The sequence below is a fragment of the Aethalodelphis obliquidens genome, unplaced genomic scaffold (genome assembly GCF_003676395.1).
Source record: "Aethalodelphis obliquidens isolate GAN/ISIS:26980383/991018 unplaced genomic scaffold, ASM367639v1 scaffold99, whole genome shotgun sequence".
NCBI classification, from domain to species: Eukaryota; Metazoa; Chordata; class Mammalia; order Artiodactyla; family Delphinidae; genus Aethalodelphis; species Aethalodelphis obliquidens.
The window spans coordinates 2,909,361-2,928,632 of NW_020838043.1; the positions used below are offsets into that span (position 1 = coordinate 2,909,361).

General features: G+C 49.0%; 1 protein-coding gene across 9 annotated transcripts in view; it reads left to right on the top strand.

Moving 5' to 3' along the window:
- MAP7D2 (MAP7 domain containing 2) overlaps positions 1 to 19,272 on the top strand; it is a 107,834-nt gene that overhangs the window by 82,979 nt on the left and 5,583 nt on the right. For all 9 annotated transcript variants that reach the window (XM_027096122.1, XM_027096125.1, XM_027096127.1 and 6 more), the window contains 7 exons: positions 5,827 to 6,095; positions 6,673 to 6,805; positions 14,324 to 14,549; positions 15,299 to 15,403; positions 16,563 to 16,619; positions 17,071 to 17,149; positions 17,858 to 18,044. In XM_027096122.1, the coding sequence (XP_026951923.1) occupies positions 5,827 to 6,095; positions 6,673 to 6,805; positions 14,324 to 14,549; positions 15,299 to 15,403; positions 16,563 to 16,619; positions 17,071 to 17,149; positions 17,858 to 18,044 (1,056 nt within the window). The remainder of the gene's footprint in view (positions 1 to 5,826; positions 6,096 to 6,672; positions 6,806 to 14,323; positions 14,550 to 15,298; positions 15,404 to 16,562; positions 16,620 to 17,070; positions 17,150 to 17,857; positions 18,045 to 19,272) is intronic.

Genomic DNA, 19,272 nt, shown 5'->3' on the forward strand with positions numbered 1-19,272 from the left:
ACACACACACACACACACACACACACACACACACACACACACACACATTTTCCAAGAACCATTTGAGAATCAGTTGCAGACATCATGACCCTTTATACCTAAGAATGAAGACATTCTTTTGTATAACCACAGTACAAGTGTGAAAAATCAGAAAAGTTAACATTTGACATGATGTTGTGACTTAATTTACAGACTTAATTTACAGACTGTGTGCAACTTCTGCCTGTTGTCCCAGTGAGATCCTCTGGAACAGTTTTTTTCCTGGTCCGGAATCCAACCCAGCGTCCCACATTGCAATTAGTTGTCTTGCCTCCTTAGTCTGCGTTAACTTGCAACAGTTCTTCAGCCTTTCTTTATGACCCTGACATTTTTAAAGAGCACAGACCGGTTTTCTGTTTTGTTTTTTTTTTTTTTGAGGACTGTCCTTCGTTTGAGTCAGTCTGCTGTTTCCTCATGATTAGACTCAGGTTATACATTTGGGGCAGGAATCCCATGGAAGGGATGTTGGTTCCTTCTCAGCACATCTTATCAGGAGGCCATGATGTCAAGTTGTTTCATTACTGGTGATGGTAACTTTGATCACTGGGTTAAGGTGGTATCCACAGGTCTCTGTGGTATAAAATTGCTCTTTTTCTCTCTGGAAAGTAAATAGTAAAATGGGACCATTGACAAATAGACTTCTCAGAATGTTGGCCAAGCTGTGCTGACGAGGCCACAGACCCCTCCCATCCTGTGGGTGGGCTGTGTTCACTGTGCCTGGAGTCAAGTGGCTTTGGAAAAAATAGAACTAGATTGCAAGATGTGGAGTGAAAAAAGTCCTTTGGGGATCTGCTTTGCAGTAAACTCACGTTCAGAAGCATGACAACCCTCTCCGGAGAGTTCCTCTTGCCGCTCTACTTACAGAGGTGTTTGTTCATATTTCCTACCAGTCATGGAACCTCAAAAGGTTATATAATCCTGCCTTGTGCGTCAGGAAGGCCTATCTCTACCACCCCAACAAAATTTGTGAATTCCCTTTGTTAGATGTCTAATCACTGGAAGTATTGAACTTTTAAAACTTGGAGTGGAAAACCTATAAAAAAGCAAGATGAAAAATCAAGTGACGTGGCTCTCTCATCTGTTTACACCTCTTGGGAAAGGTCATTTAAGCACTTAGGATTTGGGCTTTCTTATCTAAAATATGGTTAATAGTAATTTCCTACCTACCTCACTGGGTTATTGTGGTGACCAAATAGACCCTTATTAGATAGACGAGACGGTACTTAAAAACAAAACTCTATGAAAGCACAGTGAGTTCCCTGATTAATTTGTGTTTAATTTCTTTCATCAGCCAAGATATCTATTTCTAGGAAATTGGGGAAACAGTAGCTTTGCCAGACTTCATTTGGCTTGCAGTAAGTGGTGTGAGCAGGAGACCAGAGAGCCTCGGAGTCTGCCAGACAGACCAGCATTGCCCGGTTCACGCTTCCCACGCTCAGCAGCTCTTGCGGGCAAGGTGCTACATCCACGTAGGGAAGTAGTGAGGCAGGCTGAGCAGGAAACTCTATGGATCTGGAGATAAAATAGGGAACTTCTAAGACTGTATTCTGTAGTTTGGTCATTCGCTGTTAAAAAAATCAATGATTTACCTACACTTCTCTAATTTGGAGGTCGTGTTTGTATTGTGCGTACGAGGAGTGTGTGTGTGTGCGTTCTCATTTATTTTGTTTATTGGGCAAGAGCTGGGGTAGAGGAATGTAGATAGACTCCTTAGTATGTTGAGTTTTATCCCAAATAATTCACCCTTACTTATCAGGTAGCAATTATTTTTAGATGTGTGCTCGTGGATAATTGGCCCAGTATTATTTAGAACAGAACCTTACAGTCTGTGGTGTGAACAGAACCTACGCGTGACTGTTCTCTTAAAGCAAGTTGAAGCAAGGCTGAGCAGGGCTGAGTAGGTCTGAGGCTGTCAGAACCTCTCACACCCAGGGCAGACCAGCTTTTTCCCCATGGGATTGTAGTCCTGCCCTGCATGTCCCTCTTACAGGCTCCGGGCACACTGACTGAGGGTGTGACTGTCATCGGGCTCATTCCCTTCCGTGAGTGAGCCATTTAGACCAGACCCTGGGTTCGTGTTGGGATCCAGGTGCTGGCATTCTGCTACTAAGGCAAGACTATAGAATGAAGTGGGCCTGCAGCCAGTGCAGGCCTCTTACCCACTCCCCATAGTCCAGCCCCGGGGACCCTCCTGGTGGGAGTGGGGTCTGCAGAAGAGGTCCTCGCATGTCTGCCCATGCGCAGCAGAGGCGCCTGCACCAGGACCCCGGGGGGAACCCACCTCTCAGGCACCACTGAGGGAAGCTCAGATGTGCGCTCGCTGCAGGCAGGTGCCCGAGAGAACTCAGATGGACTGGGCGGTGGGCGCCCAGCACCTCTGCTCTGTCTCACCAAGCAGAGAAGTCATGCCTCACTCCTTGGGGAGGAGGTTGAGGGCAAGGAAGAAGAGCAAATGGCTTTTTGCCAGTCCTTACAATAGCAGAAGTTCCTATTTAATGAGTCAAGATAGGAATGCTTACGGAAGGAGAAGGTGTTTCTGTCTGCGTCATCTACCGTGAAATAGCAGTCTTTCCTATTGCCTCTCTCTCCAAATCCCACATCCAGGAGTAATTGTTTGCCATTGCCTGTCCCTGCACAGGGGTTGGACCGGAGCTGCACAGAGCATGCACTTGACATTCTAGGGAGTAAGTGACGTGTTTTGATCACCTCGGTGCATCAGACCAGGTCCTTTAAGACACTCTCCTGGTGGTTATAGCAGCAGTATGGCCCTAGACGACAGCATGGAAGGAGAGTGTTGCCAAGCAGAAGATCCCCTGCTGTACGGTAGTACAGGCTGTTTGAACCTAAATGCAGGTTTTTGCAGCTGATTGGAAAACGATGCTTAATGGAGCGCTGTCATCATGAGGTAGCAGGGCTTGTGGTTTCCCCCGTTTTATTTCTTCCTCCTGCTTTTGGTTCGTTCTTGTCTGTGAGGATAATTCGGATTTTTATTTTATATGTTTCACTAACACCCGATATCTAACATCTGTTGTGTGCTTACTCTGTGCCAGGTCTAAAATGAACATCTGGGGATCGTGGTGACCCCAAGCTCTGGCTTAGCCACCATTGCGACACAGGGAGTAGGGCCAAGTTGGAAGAAGTGGAGTCAGGGAGTCGTGGGCACAGACTGCAGTTCCGCGGCTTACTTAACCTCTCTAAGCCCGCTTCCTCCTCCATAAAGTGACCCTAATAATAGTACCTGTGTCATACCAGTTTTTGACAACTAAAAGAGACATACACGTATACACACATACATACACAACTACACTTAGCAGCACAGGGGCTGGTGTGCAGACAGCCCTCAGGAAGCGTGGACACAGTTTTGGAGGGTGCTAGAGGGAGTGTGAGCTCCAGATCACTGGGGGAGGGATCCAGGTGCGACCCTGGCTGTCTGAACACAGAAGGCTCTGATGATTCCCTCTCAAGCCAGGGCTCTCAGGAGACTCATAGGCGGGCCTCAGGGGGCGTGGGGATTAGGACACTACCCCTCAACCAGAGCAGCACCACTTTTACCTGCTTTATATAGATAGAAGGGGCGTGGGGGGGCGCTATATGTATGTCTCACCTCAGTGGTTCTCAGCTGGGGGTGATCTTGCCCCTGCAGGGACATTTGACAATGTCTGCAGACATTTTTGATTGTCATAACCTGGGGTGCGTTGCGGGGAGTGGAGATTGCTACTGGCATCTAGCGGGTTGAGGCCAGGGATGCTGCGAAACAGTGCACAGAATAGCTCCACAGCAAGGAATGATTCAGCACCAAATGTCATGGCAGGATTGAGAAACCCTGGTACATATGCATACGTATATTGAAGAAGCAAGAGGATTCTGTGCCTGGCTTTTATGTGGTTAGGGTCTAGGAACAAAAGTAGAAAACCAAGGTTATATAGAAATGCCTGCTTGTCAAGAAGTCCCTCGGGAATGGTGGGGCCTGAGTTGGCTGAGCCCCAGGGCAGAGGGAGAACGGTCTGCAAAGAGGAGGCACCGTCCACGTGGACGAGGTGTCACAGGGGTTCTGTGTGGCTCCAGGCCTAACAGAATGGTGGCACGAGGGAAGTCGGTGTGGCGACTATGAAGTGATTCTTTCTGGGGTCACAGTGGTCCAGCTACGGAGCAGACTGCCAGAGAGGGGTGGACAGACCACCATGGAAGTGGGATCTGGACTGATTCCATATCAGTAAAATGGTTGATGCTGAAATAACTGAATTTTAAAAATTCAGATCACGTTCAAGTCATATTCATGGGGTCATTGTGTGGCCCTCAGCCTGGCATTAACTGAGAAAACGTGTTCTCCTTGGCACCCGGAGCTGGGCTTTTACCATGAGAGCATCATTGGAAAACTGGTCTGCATCTTTTCCAGTCCACGTACCCCTTGAGGATTATTTTCCAGCTCAAGACCAAGTTTAATGTTGATCTGATTATATTTTTTCCTTACCACCAGGATCTGATTAGGAAACTCTTTAGGTCTCTGGTGAGAAATTGGCCTTTAATATTATGTTGAGTTGCCATTTTTATTGCTGTTTTTATAGATCAAAAATGGTTGAACATTAGCACTTTCATATGGTTCAGCCTGCTACAGGGTTGAGAGTGACAGTGTGTAATGCACGAACAGATTACTTTATGCTCTTCTAAAAGTACTCCGTACAAATGTCACACCCCTGTGCGAACGTTGGGTGCACTCGGCAACTAAAGCTAGGCTGTTATCTACGTCACCAGCAGCCAGTGGTCACCAGGAGCCAGGCCTAGGCCAGCACACCTGTAATGGACCTTCTTCCAACAGATGCAGAGGGAAATAAGCCGGACACAAAAGGGCAAATACTGTATGATTCCACTTCTATGAGGTATGCGGAATTGTCAAATTCCTGGAGACAGAAAGTGGAAAGGTGGTTGCCAGGGGCTGGGGAGAGGCGGGAGTATGGAGTTAGCGTTTAAAGAGTACAGAGTTCTGGAGATGGACGATGGGGATGGTTGTACCACAGTGTGAATGTACTTAATGCCACTGAACTGTACACTTCAAAGTGGTTAAGATGGTAAAGTTCATGTTGTTTGTATTTTGCCATAATAGAAAAAAATGGGAGCAGGGTCGTTCGTTGCCATATGCTGAAGCCAGATGCAACCCTGGTGCTCCTCTAAAAAGAGGAGGTAGGAAAATGCCTAACACTTTATTCTTATGTTGTCGTCAAACTTAAGTGAAATTCAGACATGACGTCATTGGCTGGGCTTCCTAAAACATTGTCCCTTCCACCAGGGACATGTTCTAGATACCATATGTTCCTGTTAGGGTGATAATACTTCAGAGACTTCTTATTTATTTATTTATTTATTTATTTATTTTTGGCTGCGTTGGGTCTTCGTTGCTGCGCACAGGCTTTTTCTAGTTGCGGCGAGCGGGCGCTACTCTTCGTTGTGGTGCGCGGGCTTCTCGTTGCGGTGGCTTCTCTTGTTGCAGAGCACAGGCTCTAGGTGCGTGGGCTTCAGTAGTTGTGGCATGCGGGCTTAGTTGCTCCGCAGCATGTGGGATCTTCCCGGACCAGGGCTTGAACCTGTGTCCCCTGCATTGGCAGGCGGATTCTTATCCACTGCACCACCAGGGAAGTCCTACTTCAGGGACTTCTGAGTGTGTGCTCCGCCTCACATTTGTTTGCCTTGAAGGATGAAATTGTTCAACTTTTTGGAACCAGGTGTCTTTGGAACAGAGGGTTCTGTGGTCAGGCCCGGTAATCATCTTCTGGCGTGGTTTTGGTTTTCCAGGGCAACTTCAAAAGCATATCCGCAGTCTCCAAAGAACGTGAAGCCGCCATACCCAGGGTCTCCGGTGAAGTACCGCCTCCCCGCCTTTTCCGGCCAGGAAACACCCAAGAAGAAAGCAGAGAAAGAGAAGAGCAACAAGGAAAGGGAGGGCTCCCTGGCTCAGCAGGCAGCCGGCCCACCTGGGGAGGAGGCCCCAGAGAAGCACGTGGCAGACAGGCACGCCACCGAGAAGCATGAGGCCGCAGCAGGGAAGGCCGAGGGCGGTGGAGGTAGGCCCTCCTCGCCCAGCCGGTTCTCCCTCTGACTCCATGCACGCGGGAGTCTCGGGTATGGGGGAGAGACGGGGATTTTTCCCGGAGACAACTCCATGCCCTCGTGCCACTTTCTCAGGCTTGCATGTTGCCCCGAGTCCTTCCCCTCGCTCTCCTGAGGGTCTCCTGGCAGAGGAGGCTGAGGGGCTGACGCTGCTCCTAGCTGTGGAAGCCCACGGGGGTGGTCAGCTGCATCCAGCCAGCATCTGCCTTTCCCACAGAGAGGGTCTTCCTTTAGTCCTTGAAGCTTCCGTGACAGCTGCGGTGAGTTCATCCAGATAGGCGCAGCGGTGGTGGCTGCCTTGGGACTTGCTGGTGACCCTGTCTCTCCTTGTCGCCTCTCCACTGCCCTCCATGGTGGAATGCATCCAGGGTCACAGCCAGCCTGTTGCAGCCTCTCTGCTTGGTGGCTGATTGTGCTGGTCCTGGCAGCATTTCCCATCACCCACTGGGTTGGATTTTTCAATCCCAAGTGGTAGCTGCCGTGTGAGTGCAGTCACTGTTTCATTTCCCTTGATCTTTTCCTCCAATGCAGCCTCGTGGAAGCCCACAGCGGGCACCACTGATGCAGGAGAGGCCACAAAGATGCTGGCCGAAAAGAGACGACAGGCCCGGCTGCAGAAGGAACAGGAGCAGCAAGAACGTCTGGAGAAGGAAGAGCAAGACAGGTATGGGGGTGCTCAGGCCTTCTGAGACCGCGGAAACTCCCAGCTCCTGGATATCGGTGTTACCGACAGCCCCTGTTCTCGGCATACACTCTAGGACCGGCCAGGCCTCATAGAGCTATCAAAGGAGTTTGAGTTTTGTTTATAGAGTGAGGTTCTCCCTGAAAAGACAGGAGGTTCCGGATGTAGACATCTTGATTCTGCTTCCTGAATCGTGTTTTTTTTCCCCCAAATTATTCTAACTTTCACCCCCAGGTAAGAGAAAGGAGGGTTGAGCAGAGGCTCCTAGCTGGGGCCGAAGCCGACCTCATAGGCCGTGAGACACGAGGTACGGGGACTCCTATCCTGGAGCACGAAAGAAGATGTCATGGCAGTGGTCCCTAAACTTTGGAGGGTGTCAGAGTCAGTCAGGGGTTGCGGTGAAAATACACAGGCCCAGGCCGTGTCCCGCTTCAGTAGCTCACCAGACTTTGAGAACCACTGCATTGACCCCTGGGGCACTTGGTCAAAATACAGACGGTTCTGCCTATTCTGGTCTTAGTATTCAGAGAGAAATGCATGTTGAAGGGCAAGGTAGAGTTTATCATTAAATTGATAAAGGAAGCTCTTAGGATAATCACAGAGTACAGTCCAGTACTGTTGAGAGGATTTAACGTGACAGGGAGCCAGCCACGTTGCCGTGTTTCACTCAGCTATGGCGCTGAGTTTAATCAGTAATAGAATATTCTTCATCCTTAAGTGACCTTGGCAAGTCTGTTGTGGTCTGTCATTACACTTCTGCTGATTTATTTCTTTGAAGGAGGAGGGGGGAGGTCTGGCTGGTTCCTTCTTCGAACTCTGGACTTCTCTGATGATTTTCCCACCTCCAACCTTTTGGTTAACAGCAGCAGGTCTTTTTACTGAGTGGTGTGCTTGGGCTGGGTTGGGTGGGCCGCAGGATGTGTGAAGGGAGGTCCCAGGAGAGGAGGATGAGTCGCAGGACCTCAGTGACAGGGCTTGGGATGTGCGGGCCCTGAGCAGGTGAGTCGCGTGCCTGTAGCTTGTGCTAAGGAAGGTGCAGCTCTCTGCCTTCCAGCCAGCACCCTCTCCCGTTTCCTTCACAGCGCAGCTCCTCAAAGAATTGACTGTACTGCCTGTCTCTATTTCCTCTACTCACACTCAGTCTGCAGACCTCACACTCACCATTCCTCCTAATTGCCGGACTCCTAATCCATTTCTTGGTTGGCTTTGACCGTGTCGCGCTTGCCCTTGCTTCTCTTGCCTCTCCTTCTCAGTCTCCTCTGTCTCCCACTCAGCCCCTCACGCATCACCTGGGCTCCCAGCCCTCAGTCCTTGGCCAGCTTCACCTGACAAGCCCTTCCCGAGCAGCGCTGCGCCCTCCTGCCTGGCCCGCGCCCCCATTGCGCTGCCAGCTTCCTCTGGCTTCAAAAGTTTGGGGCTCGCATTTCACACAGCATCCTCATGCTCAGCATTTGGGGTGCTAACCCAACTCTGCTCTCATCTCCCTTTCTACCCTCATCTTTTCTTTGCCTTGTTTTACCATCTATTTCTGAAGCCAATTTCATCTTGCTCTGTAAACCTTCAATACTTTCTGGTACAAGGGAGGCATTAAATCACACATGGGTACTGATGCCTCCTGAGCCTGTGCTGTCCAGTACCACCGCCTCTAGTCCCAGGTGGCCACCGAAATGGAAATACACTAAGATCAAGTCCAATTCAGTTCCCCAGCCGTATGGCCACATTTCAAGTGCTCAGTAGCTACATGGCTAGTGGCTACCATATCGGACTACACAAATCTCTAGAACGTTTCCCTCATCACAGAAAGGTCTGTTGGCTAGCACTGGTCTAGAACCTGCAGGCAGTATTACCAACTGCTTTATGCTTTCCTTTAAGTATGTCCCACACACATCTCAAATTGAGCATTTCCAAAGCAGACCTTACTGTCTTTCTCGCAGACTTCCTTTTCCTTTCACAAGCTCAGTCCTCCATGTCTCCAGGCAACCAGATCAGATGTGTCCGAGCCAGCTCTCAACTTCCCCTCTCCTTCCTCGTCAGTGTCCCGTCCCCTGTCAGGTCTGTCTCGGCCGCCTCTAGCATCTCTCTCGTCTCCCTTCCCCTCCAGCCCCTTCTCCCCTCCTGAGCTCTGGCCCCTGTGGTCTCTGACCTGGACTGTGTCTGTGGCATCCGCACTGAGCTCCCCGCTCTAGGTCTCGCGGAGCTCATCCACTGTCCACGCTGTGTCCCCAGTGCCTGTTCTCAGATAAGCGTCATTGTCCTGCTCCTGTCCTTTAACAAGCCGGTGACTCCCCTGCCCACAGGAGGCCTGCCACGGCCTGAGCACCCCTGTGTCCTGCAGGTCCACACCTCCTCATCTGCTTTCACGCTGCCTCCCGTGGCCTCGAGCTCCTTGTCAGCAGACACATTTTCCATTGTCCGACTCGGGTCAAGCACTGCTCCCTGTCTGCAAGCCTTTCCAGCCCTGCCCCTGGGAGAGAACAGACCTCTCCCCCTCTTCGCCCGCCCAGCCCGGCTGGTCGGCTGATCACAGAGCCTCCTCATTTGTTCACAGGCCTACTTCCCCCAACTAAGCACCTTGGCCGGGGTACAGTCTTTGGATCACTGGTGCTGGCGCTCAGTGAACATACAGGAAAGGTAGAGAAGTAGGAAGAGGCCCAAATGAGAAGCCATTGCAATTGTGGATTAAGAGAAGGTAGCGCAGTGTGGTGGAGCTCGAGCTGGAGGAGTGAAGGCGGGTTCAACAGAAATGGGCCCATTCAAAGTCGACGCCAAGGTTTGATTCTAAGCATAGGAGAATGGTACACCCAATGACAGATAAAGGAAGGACAGAAGGAATTGATTTTAGAGGGTAAAAACAAGCCATTTGATTGTAGATAAACTAAGTTTAAGGTGCCTGCAAGATATCCAGGTGATTAGAAATGGAATTGAAGCCTGGGGCCTAGGTAAAAATGAGAGCAATACCCTTGACCCAAAATCAGTTTTCCTCTCTCTTGCCAGAATATGAAGCTTTGCTAGCACCACGTGGGAGGTGAGAAAGTACAGTACCACACAACCAGGGCCTGGAACACAGCGGACACCTCTTGGGATAAGATCATCCTCGCTCCTGTTTTGTGCTTAAGAGTCAGTGGTTGAAGCCACACAAATGTAGTTGCCAGATGAGAGAATATAGAGAAAATAAAGATACTTGAGCCAAACCGTGGAAAGCCAATCACTGTGACAAACTGGTGAGGAAAACGCCATCCGAGTCAGGGATGAGACTGCTCAGAGCAGAAGGGCTGACAAGGTGCCCAGACAGCTGGGCCCGGAAGAAGAGCAAACGCTGGTCCAGTCCCCGCTAGCAGTGACCCTGGGGCTCTCCTGGAAGCATGCAGAACAGGGCACAGTGCCTGGGCTCGTGGATGGCCCAAGATAGAAATCAGGATTCTTGGAGCAAGAAACCCTAGACCCTGGGTCCGCCCCAGGGAAGGCACTGGCAGAAACTAGAAGCAAAGAGATCTTACTGGGATTGCAAAATGAGTCATGTTAAGAAGTTAAGATAGCTGCTGTGGGCCCAAGTGGAAAGATAGTTGAGTTAGGCACCCTCCATCAGCAGGGTCACATAGCCAGGCTGCAGCTCAGTGTCTGTGCGAGAGTTGGCCTGGGCCCGGCCCTTCCGGCAGAGGTCCTGGTGCCGCTCAGCCCTGGCAGCTCATCGGTTGAGCCTCTGGGTGGTGGACTGTCGGGGTAAGAGCTGGGCAGGCAGGGCCCGTCTGGCGCGGGGGGTGGCGGCCGAGTCAGGAAGGGAGAGCCAGGCCCTCACAGGAGGGAAGTCGAATGCCGCTTGCACCTGCGAGACGTGTCGAGGCTGAGGAAAGGCCGTTGGTCTTGGGGTTTAGGACACGAATGGAGGTTTGGGGGGAAATCATGGAGAGGGGTGGAGACAGAAGCAGCTTGACAGGTGAGATGGCAGAGGCCCTGAGCATCAGCAGAATGCAGGGGAGAGGGGACAGAGGAGAGTTGTTTGGGATCCCTGAGGCCTGAGTGTTTTGCAGGCCGTGGGAAGGTCCGTGTAGAAGGACAAAGCGATGGAAGGAAGAGAGGGGGACGGTGGAAGGAACTCGGGTGCGGGGCTGTGTGTGGAATTAATAGTGTGGTTGGTGGCATTTATAATCCTTTGCATCTAAGCAGAAAAAAGGGGGCATTTTCTGAGCAGGAATGCTGTAGAGGAGTGAAGTTTAGGAAGCCCAGATCAGGTGGCCCCGGTCTTCTCTGGAAAGTGGTTGATGATGCCATCGACTAAAGAGGATGTGGAAGACGGTGGAAAAGTGGAGGTTTGGACTGTTCCCCTGGGGGTCTGGGAGATGAGGATGGATGGCTGGCGTGGTGGCTGAGGTCCAGGGAAAGATGACCAGTCAGCCTTGTCTGGGCCTTACTTCAACCACTGTTGACAACCCAGGAGGGCCCAGAGTGGCCCCCATGCCATCCCACAGATGCTCAGTGGCTGGGCAGCCTGGGCGCCCTGAGAGAAGAGGGAGCGGATGCAGGGACGGCACAGAGCTGCCCGGGGCCGGTCAGGAGAGAAGGCGGCGAGGGACGGGTGAGGGCAGATCAAAGAAGGGGAAGGTTAGAACATTGAAGGTTAAGCTTTTTTAAATGAAAACTTTTAAGCACATAAGGAAGGGAGAAAGTGAAACCCACATACTCATCCGGAGATTGAATGAGTCGAGACTGAACATGTGTCAGGGACATGGTGCAAATGTGAGAGGGTGGGACGAGAGGGGGCCGGCGTCTGGAGCTTGAGAGATGGGGATCGTTACACAGAAGACCCTCACCGGTGGCCGGGAACGGGGATGAGGGATGTATCCACTGAATGATGACTACAGTGCACAGTTTTCTGGTACTTTCTATCTGGTGAGGAAGGGGGGTAGGTTTGGGGTGGGTGGCAGGAGCAAGGACGGGCGGGGGTGACAGAAGTACACGTGGGTCTGGTGAGCTCCGGAGGGAGCCGGTAATGACGGTAAGGGCAGTGGGGTCGGGCTGCCTGCAGCAGAGGGGCGCTGGGGAAATGACACTGCCATGTCCTCTCTGGTTCGTTAAGCAGGGAGAGAAAGAGTGTTTATTCTTGGAGAGGATTTTGAGAGACTTGGTTTCACACAGGGAAAGCCAGTTTTTAGCTACTTTGGGGGAAGCAGAGTGTGGTTAAATGGAGGGAATTTTGTCTGTAGGGGCTTATGGGCCTGTGGGGAGGAATTTATGTTGTGGGTGATGACTTGGATTATGGAGACCTAGGGGCTAAGAGGATGTGTTACTGCATAGCTATGCATCGGGCACCTCTGAAGTCCTCCTGGTAAAACAGAAGAAACCGAGTGGCTTTTCAGATCCTAAGGATGAAGTAGCTTGTGGGTTAATTTATATACGTATCCTTCGTGTATTAACTTCTCTGAGACAGTCACAACTGGCTCCTTAAAAGAGAGAGAAATACTAAAACAGTGCTCTGATTAACCTTGGGAGAAGTTTTGTTATTGACACATCCGGTTTTTACAGTCCTGTGTTGGGCATCCTAGTCTTTCATTGAGGAATCTAAGAACTGGTGAGTTTCTTTCTGACTAGGTCCCATAATGCTCTTCTCCAAAGTTCTCCAGAATATTTGTTAGTAATTTCAGTTGTTCCAGCTTTTAGGCACTGCACCCTCTGTGAACATAGAATACATTGTCATGTCCCATTGTAGTTTTAGGCTAATGTCTTTGTGTATTTTTTTACCTTTTAAAATATTTCTTTGGTAGCACATAGGCTAATTGCCTCCGTGATTCCTAAAGCCAACCGTTAGGGTGGAAGGATGTTCTTTTTAAGTCTTGATCATTTATAACAATATACCAGCGCCCCAGTAAGGCAGCGGTACATGCTTCCAAATAAAGATAATTTCTGAAAAACATACACATTTACAGATGCGCTTAAAAGGACACTGGGAATTGAAGAGAGCGTTCATTTTAAATTGTAAAACACACTAGCATTTGAGAATCTGCCCAGGACCAGGCATTGTGCTAAGTGCTTCCCATTATCTCATTTAATTCCCACAGTGATGTCGAGGAGCCAGTAATATAGCTATTCCCATTTTTTTTAAATGGGCATCAGAAATGTTGAGTGACTTTCCAAGGAAGGGTCACACAGCAAGTGGCACAATCAGAATGCAGTCTTGATCGTGCCCATGTGGCACATTGCCAGTCAGTAACTCACTGCAAAATGAGTATAGTTATCCACATTTTTTCATAGAAGAGGAAAGTGACACACATGAGCAGGAAGAACGTTAGAAATGTAAAAACAAGCACTTAGACTTTACAGAGTTTTCCCTCACTGCTTAAGCTCTTTATCGTTACATCGCTGACCATTCATCTGTGGATGAAAAATGTCTAAATGCCATTTAATTTTCATTTAGCAAAGAATAAAAGCTAAAATTTTTTTAAAGAATGCCAAGATAAATGGAAAATAGATGCTTTAATTCCTTAAATGTCAAGTTTCTGTTGAGCATTTTCTTCCATTTGCTGCTTCAGAAGTCACATACTAATTAAAACCAAAGTGAACTTTTTGAGCTCCTAGTCACTGCTCTCAAATTGCTGACTGGCACAGATGTGAGAGTCACTGAGACACTTCGAGGTTTTTTTTCTTTTTTTTTTTCTAGCTTAAGTTGTTTTTTTTTTTAACATCTTTATTGGAGTATAATTGTTTTACAATGGTGTGTTAGTTTCTGCTGTATAACAAAGTGAATCAGCTATACCATATACATAGATCCCCTTATCCCCTCCCTCTTACGTCTCCCTCCCACCGCCCCTATCCCACCCCTCTAGGTGGTCACAAAGCACCGAGCTGATCTCCCTGTGCTATGCAGCTGCTTCCCACTAACTACCTATTTTACATTTGGTAGTGCATTTAAGTTGGTTTTAAATATTTATCCTACTCAGTTTTTAAGGAATTCTCATTCAATAAGAATGATGGGGGCTTCCCTGGTGGCGCAGTGGTTGAGAGTCCGCCTGCCGATGCAGGGGACATGGGTTCGTGCCCCGGTCCGGGAAGATCCCACATGCCGCGGGGCGGCTGGGCCCGTGAGCCATGGCCGCTGAGCCTGCGCGTCCGGAGCCTGTGCTCCGCAACGGGAGAGGCCACAGCAGTGAGAGGCCCGCGTACCGCAAAAAAAAAAAAAAAAAAAAGAATGATGGGCCTGTGGTCATTTGTAAATTGGCTAGGGAACATCTGTGTCTTCATTACAGTCTATTCACAAATCAATACATTATTACTCTGGGTATCACAGAATTTAAAGTCCACTTTGCTTATTATTTTTTTTGGTAACGTTATGGACTGGAGTGGCTTTCTGAGAAGGATGTGAGTCATTTTCTTAAGTGGATGCTAACTCATATGCATGTGTCTGTGACAGTGGCAAGTGTTATGCTCTACTGTTGGCACATAGCTCTTGGTAGTTTACCTTTTGGGCACGTCGTCGTTGTCTTCTAACATCATTTATGTTCTCAAAAGGCTGGAGAGAGAGGAATTGCAAAGAAAGGCAGAGGGGGAAAGACTTCGCCTAGAAGAAGCAGCCCGTAAGCAGGAAGAGGAAAAGAAGCGGCAGGAGGAAGAAGAGAAAAGGAAGGCGGCAGAGGAGGCCAAGCGGAGGGCCAAGGAGGAGCTGCTGTTGAAAGAAGAGCAAGAAAAGGAAAAGCAAGAAAAAGAAAAGCAGGAAAAGGCCATGATTGAAAAGCAGGTACTGTGCAAATCCTTATATAGACTTTCCTTAAGGGCCTTAGTTAGTATTAGGTAAAATTAGTTAAATTTGGATGACTCATAATGTTTACTTGAAGTTTTTCTTTAACTGGGCTAGTTAATAAATATGAGTTACTTTGGGCAACAGAAGTGAAGTTGGTAGTATTTGCTGTATGTCCGTTTGGGTTCCCCCAAAGGCAGACCCTGGATGAGAACTTGGGTGCCAGTAGTTTATTTGGGAGATGATCGCAGGAAGCTGGTAGGGGAGTGAGAGGAAAGCACATTGGTGAGTGGGTTACTGTGGGCAGCTGGAACTTGCTCACTATGGAACTCTCTGAGAGACTGTGGACCATGCCTTAGGATTATCCCCTTGAGTGGTGAGGAAACTAGGTTGTCTTCCAAGTCCTGCCCCTTATGGTTGCAGGTCACTGAGGGGAAATTAACTTCCTGAAATTTCTAGCCACATGCATACTTATGGCCAGAGACTACCCTCAGACACAGAAAGACCTTGACCTTGTACGCAGAATGTCTGCAGGTGATTTGCATGGTGGACCGAGGTCATATGAGTGAGACCCAACCACGTCTGCTGTGTCGTAGAGCAGGCTGTGTAAATCCACATTGAATATTCGAGCAGCACCCACTTTTCGGTCGATGATGAGGTGGAGGAATATAGGTGCAAACCCCAGGGAATTAACTAGCGTTTTCTTCAGCTTAGTAAAGCCTATCCCTTCTTTTACATGTTTCTACCAGAAGGAAGCAGCAGAAGCAAAGGCCCAGGAGGCAGCTAAACAGATGCGTCTAGAAAGAGAGCAGATCATGCTGCAGATTGAACAGGAGCGACTGGAGAGGAAGAAGGTAAGGGCTAAGGGATCAGGAGTACTTAGGGTGAGGCAGGGACAGGAAGTGAGTCCAGTTATGTTCTGCAGTTGTTGGGTACGGTGCTCTTAGAATTGTTATTTAGGTTGATTTCGTTGATCATACTGTTGTGTCTTTATTAGTTTTCTGTCATCTTGTTCTTTCATTTACTGAGAGAGGGGTATTGAAAGCTCCATCTGTGATTATGGATTTCTCCACTACTCCTTCCAGTTCTATACATTTTTGTTTTTATATACATAATTTGAAGCTCTACTGTTAGGTGGATTTATATTTCAAATTATTAAATTTTCCCATTGAATTACCCTTTTATCATTATGAAACGTCCTTCTTTTTTTTTTTTTTTTTTTTGCGGTACGCGGGCCTCTCACTGTTGTGGCCTCTCCCGTTGCGGAGCACAGGCTCCTGACGCGCAGGCTCAGCGGCCATGGCTCACGGGCCCAGCCGCTCTGCGGCACGTGGGATCCTCCCGGACCGGGGCACGAACCCATGTCCCCTGCATCGGCAGGTGGACTCTCAACCACTGCGCCACCAGGGAAGCCCTGAAACGTCCTTCTTTATCTCTAGTGATATTTCTTAAAGTCTACTTTGTCAGCCTTTTTGTGATTAGCACCTGCATGATAAATTTTTTCACTTTGAACCTATGTGTCCTTATAAATGTGCCTCTTATAAACAGCATATGGTCAGGATTTGTTATTTTAATCCAGTTTGACAGTTTTTGTCTTTTAATTGGGGTGTTTAGGCCATTTAATTACGGGTAAAGGGTTTAAGGAGGCTGATTATGAAGGTCCATTCTCATGGTGTCCAATCTGTGGCCTCCCCTTCTGCACCTCAGCTTGGCTTTCTTTAGGGTGGTCCTCTTGAATGGCAGGTAGTGATGTGTTGCTTTCTAGGTAACTTAAGGAGAGGAAGGAGAAAGATGGGATATAAATTGTTGATTCTAGATACTTAACTGGTTCACTCCTTAAGCATTTGACCGTGTTCGTATGGCAGAGGTGTATGTCTGCAAAATCAATGGAAAAACCTTTCTATACACATTATCCTCTGCTGATGTTTCTTTTTTACAAATTTTGTGAGGAATGTGAAATTGCATATAGACCCGGCTTACTTGTATATGTACCTGCTTCTTTTTGGTTCCCAGAGAATAGATGAAATTATGAAGAGAACAAGGAAGAGTGATGTGTCTCTGGAAGTGAAGGTAGGCATTCAGAGTACCATTTTCATAATTCATGTTCTGAGAAGAACAGAATGGTGGAATATATACAGTGACATTGTAGGTCTCAGAGAGGATTAACCAGAAAAAAATAGGCTCTTCCTTGCTTTGTTCCTGGCTAGATTAAGGAGGCTGTAGGTCCCTGAAAGGAAAGAGGAGTCTAAGAGAGGGATTTCAGAGATGGGGTGATAACAAAAAATGTCCTCAGGGAAATGGGGGTAGGGATGCAGGGAGAAGCATTATAGTCCACAGATCAAAAAAGAGAATGGTGGCATATTGATAAGGGAAACATAGCTGATTTGTAATAACCTCAGAAAATTCAAAGAATTACCGTGGAGCAGACAGTTGGCCCAGCATGGTTCCAAATATCCTCTGATACTTTTCAAAAGCACTTACCTTTCTACATAAAGCCAACCTTCCCTCTATTTGTTTTCAGAAAGAAGACCCGAAAGTGGAGCTTCAGCCTGCTGTGTGTGTGGAAAATAAGGCAAAACCAGTTGTCCCCAACAAAATAGGTGAGCGTGAGGTCTGGTTCTTAGGTTCTTCCTTTCAGGAGGTGAGGGCTCATGGCGCTTCCTGTGGGAGACTAGCACCCACGGGTCCTAAGAGCTTTATTAGTGGAAGGGGCCTGTGCACTTTCCCCTCCCTTGTGGAGTTTCCATCTCCAGCACAGGTCTGTCAGGTCCACTTGGAAACCGGCGGGTTCCTCTGTTACTCTAATAATCCCAGTGCCGGAGCCAGGCCATCTGCTGGCCGGGCTGCTTTCCGGGAAGCTTAATTGCTGGTCAGGTTCTATTAAGAACTGACTCTCTTGTTCTACGGCAGTTTCTTCTGCCTTCCAGAGTTCTAGATAGTCCAGCTCTTTTCTATCATGTACTTAAAGCTCCTCAGGTTGGACTATTTCGTGGCAGCCAAAGTCAGAAAACGCATACCCATCTCAGAGTCACTCTTCACATTTCTCTTTAGCCTTGTGGCTCGAGTCCGGGGACCTGTACAGCATGTGACACCAAGCCTCCAGGGTGGGTCATGAGCCGTGCACAGACACTGATGATGTCATTTGTCATCTCTTCCCGGTGGGAAGGTGACTACATGGGGTTCTTTTTACAAAAGGTATTGCATTGTTGGTAAAGTAGAGGATTCATTGCCTCTATAGATATTTCCCCTGTTATTTCATCGTTTGGGATATTTTATGACTGACAGAATGACTTTGTGTTCTCCATCAGAAATCAATGGCTTGAACACCTGCCAGGAAGTTAATGGTGTGGAACGTGCTGTCCCAGAGACTTTCCCCCAAGATGTGTTCACTAATGGACTTAAACCAGTTGGGGGACTTGTTCACCTGGACGCCCTTGATGGGAAATCAAACAGTCTGGATGATTCAACCGAAGAAGTTCAGTCTATGGATGTGAGGTAGGTCCACTGCTTTTGCATTTGAGCCTCATCTCTTCCCCAGATACCTCTACCACCTCTTAGTTGATTTCTTCATCTTTTCCACACCCAAATCTTTCTACACACCTATAGTAGATACGGTTGCCATTCAGGAAAGCTAACAGTGGTAAATTAATATCCATGTTTTGGGTTGAGTTCCCTAGAAACAGAGCCTGGGACAGGGATTCTAGGGCATGGGATTTATCAGAAGAGAGTTCTCAGGAGAAAGGGAAGGGAGGGAAGCAGGATTGGGCAGGGGGAGTCACTAAGCAAGGATCTGGTCTCAGCTGGTCCCAGTGGAACTCTGGAGGATGGATTTCCACCAGAGAGCGCTCTGACTGCGGTAAGGGAGGCGGGCTTCATGGCACTGTGTTTGTCAGCCATCGACTGTGGAGCACCCAGGGTGGGGATGCTCCCATCAGCCAAAGGCAGTTGTCCAGAGGAAGGGCAGCAGCTGTGAGCCCATAGCAGCTGGGGGGTGGGTGCAACCACAGGCAAAGGGGATCTGGGTGGGCCACCAAAAGGGCGCACTCACTGTGTCCAGTGTCTCATGTTTAAGTAAACTTGTCATTGGGAACTTGATAAAGGAACTAATTTGCTTTCAGATCCTAACAACTTAAGGAATTCTTAACTGGTATATGTTTGTGGATAACATTGCCTGGCAAATTAATCCTGGACCAAAGGAGGGCTCAGTTAGCCCGGGGTTGGGGCAGAGGCGCTGGAACAATGCAGTGCAGGGCAGTTGGGCTGGGGGTCCTCTCTGTGACAGGAGGGAATGCCAGTATTTTGTACACGCTCTGCCAGAGCTCCAGCCTGCCGGAGCCTACACTTATCTCCTTGCCTGTGAATACTCAGCCTCAGTCTGGGGGGAGGCAGGTGGGGAGCAGAGCCTTTCCCAGGGCACACTGACTGTAAATATCCCAGCTCGTGCACCCTGGCCTTGAGCCAGATATGGGAAAACCCAGGGTCCAGCCGCCCTGTCACCAGGAGAGCGAGTCCTGCGCAGCCTGAGAGTACGGCCTCGTCAGGCCTTGCCACCACCCGCCACCGTCATGGCAGACTTCCTGTAAGTGGTGCCACTCTGCCCCCGGGGGGGCAGGGAACTGCTGGGGCATCTTAAAGGATAACACAATACCTCCCGCCGCCGTGTCGAGGCAGTTGTGCTTATTCTTTCTGCCTCTGGGTGGGGGGGCGGGACGAGACCTGGCAC